The sequence below is a fragment of the Danio aesculapii genome, unplaced genomic scaffold (genome assembly GCF_903798145.1).
Source record: "Danio aesculapii unplaced genomic scaffold, fDanAes4.1, whole genome shotgun sequence".
NCBI classification, from domain to species: Eukaryota; Metazoa; Chordata; class Actinopteri; order Cypriniformes; family Danionidae; genus Danio; species Danio aesculapii.
The window spans coordinates 7,501-10,000 of NW_026613883.1; the positions used below are offsets into that span (position 1 = coordinate 7,501).

Genomic DNA, 2,500 nt, shown 5'->3' on the forward strand with positions numbered 1-2,500 from the left:
TATGTGTTTGATGGACACCGGGTGAGTCTACACACACACACACACACACACACACACACTTAGCCAGACACAAACACACTGAGTTTATTTATTTATGGAGCCCATGTCCATGATTCTCCTGTGCTGCAGAAGTGGTGATAGTTGATAAACTCAGAGCGCAGTGAATGGGACAGAACAACAAATCATTATTATACAATCCTATCTGCTGATATAATGACAGAAAAACTGCAGGATGGTGTTATCAAGACTTTCAGAAAGAGGAAAACACTAGTGTGAGCAGCTAGAAGAGAGAATAATGTCACATTTACTGTCCTGCACCCAAACACACTGCATTACACACACCTCACACAAGCGGGATTTTTGTAATTTGATGCAAAGATGATAATGTTCAATGCAACGTTCTTGTGAAAAGGGTCCATTTGGATCATCTAAGGGCAGACAGAAAATATTAACACCATCAATACAGTATGAATGATATGCAAGTACACATAGACAACATACTGTCCAACCACACGCTAGTTTAATTCCACAAAAAAGATTTCAGATAAACACAATTGTTCACTAAATATACACAAAAATACGCCGTTTTTAGTCGGAATTATTAGCCTGTGTGTATATTTTTTCTTTAATTTCTGTTTAACAGAGAGCAGATTTCTTCAACACATCTGTAATCATAATAGTTTTAATAACTCATTTCTGCATCTGTGTCATGATGACAGCACATAATATTAGACTAGATATTCTTCAAGACACTAGTATTCAGCTTAAAGAGACATTTAAAGGCTTCACTAGGGTAATTAGGGTAAAGTTAGGGTAATTAGGCAAGTCATTGTATAACAGTGGTTTGTTCTGGAGACAATCCAACACTAATATTGCTGAAGGGGTTAATAATATTGACCTTAAAATGGGTTAAAATAATTAAGAACTGCTTTTATTCTAGCTGAAATAAAACAAATAAGACTTTCTCCAGAAGAAACAATATTAGAGGAAATACTGTGAAAAATTCCTGAATCTGATGTGCTGCGTTCACACCAGATGTGGATTAAGCGTCAAGTGCCAGTGATTTACATGTTAAGTCAATGCAAAGATGTGAATAGATATCCTGCGGCACGGTACTCGCGAATCTGCGCCATCTGCGCCATTGTTGTGCTTAACGCATGTATTTCGAGCCACATTAACCAGTCATGAGCTTTCTCATGTTATTATAACGTAGTTGTTGGTGTTCCGGGGGAAAATCCTACTGCGGACACCGGACAACAGTTCATCAAACTGGGCTGGGCTCAGACACGGCTCCAAACGAATCGATGCTTCCTACAGCACATAAACACAGCTGTTCTCTCAATAAAATCAATGTTAAGCATTTAGCAGCGAAGCTAGAGTCACCGGGCAGACAGAAGCTCTGCCCAGGATGCGAATTCGCGTCTGTTGTGAAGTGAATTTGATGTGCGAATGAAGCGAGTAAACTCAAAATGTTCACGTGTCTATTTATCCACACGTACCACGTCTGGTGTGAACACAGCATTAAACATCATTTGGGAAATAATAGAAAAAGAATATTATTCATCCTCCTGTTTAACATAAAGAAGTAACATTGCTGTAGAAGTAAAGGTGACCTGTAGGGATTTTTGGCTGCATATTCGGTTTTTGGCTGAAAGAGAAAAATGGCTAAAAATATGAAATTAAAAAATATGCTATGCTTCTCTACAGTGTTCAGCACACCATGGCTTTCACACTGGGCACGGAGAGTGCTGTGCTATGAAACCCATTCATTTCAATGGCCTTTTTGGTGCACCATCGACTAACTTGCATCCACGGCCATAGTTATAGTTCAAAGTTGCTAAATTACAGGAAAAGAATAGCTCAATATAGCTTGTGGTCAGTGCAGACTTGTAGCTTATAGTAGGTTTTTGAAAGTGAAACTGTAGCCTGCATTAAAAAAAAACTTAGTTGACCATTACTAATAATTACTGTAAGTCATTATTTCATTACTCTATTCAATTCAAGTTTGTTTGTATAGCGCTTTCCTCAGTGATTATTGTCTACAAGCGGTGCACATTATAGCATTACAGTCAGATTCAAAGAATATAAAGGTTATTATTTACCACAGTTTTATTAGTTACTAATAACTAGTTAACTAGTAACTAATAGCTTTTAACAGTTAAACTTACTATATATAAACATAGTTGACCTGCAGTCATGTACAGGGTTCATACAGTCATGGAAAATCTGAAAAAAGTCATGGAAAACAGATATCTGTATACTTGAATACCGGTTATTTACCCTCTGTCCTTGGCTAATCACATACTCTCACATCATCAGTGCGGTGTAAGCATCATCTAAATCAGTTTACATAGATATAAATATAAATTGAAACTATATAGATTGTTGCATGTTTTATGATATGCTGTTAATACATTTGAGCATGCATTGTTTTTCTTTTACCCTGCATATGTAGACATTGTATGAAACATTAGATCTTGAAAATTTACTTAAGTCTTGG

At 36.7% G+C, this 2,500-nt stretch overlaps 1 protein-coding gene across 1 annotated transcript in view; it reads left to right on the forward strand.

The window, feature by feature from the left end:
- Window positions 1-2,500, forward strand: part of LOC130220494 (ryanodine receptor 3-like) — a gene marked incomplete at its 3' end in the record, with an annotated part of 17,523 nt that overhangs the window by 5,618 nt on the left and 9,405 nt on the right. The window contains exon 4 of the mRNA XM_056452768.1: window positions 1-21. This exon is cut by the window's left edge and continues 182 nt beyond it. Within this exon, the coding sequence (XP_056308743.1) occupies window positions 1-21 (21 nt within the window). The remainder of the gene's footprint in view (window positions 22-2,500) is intronic.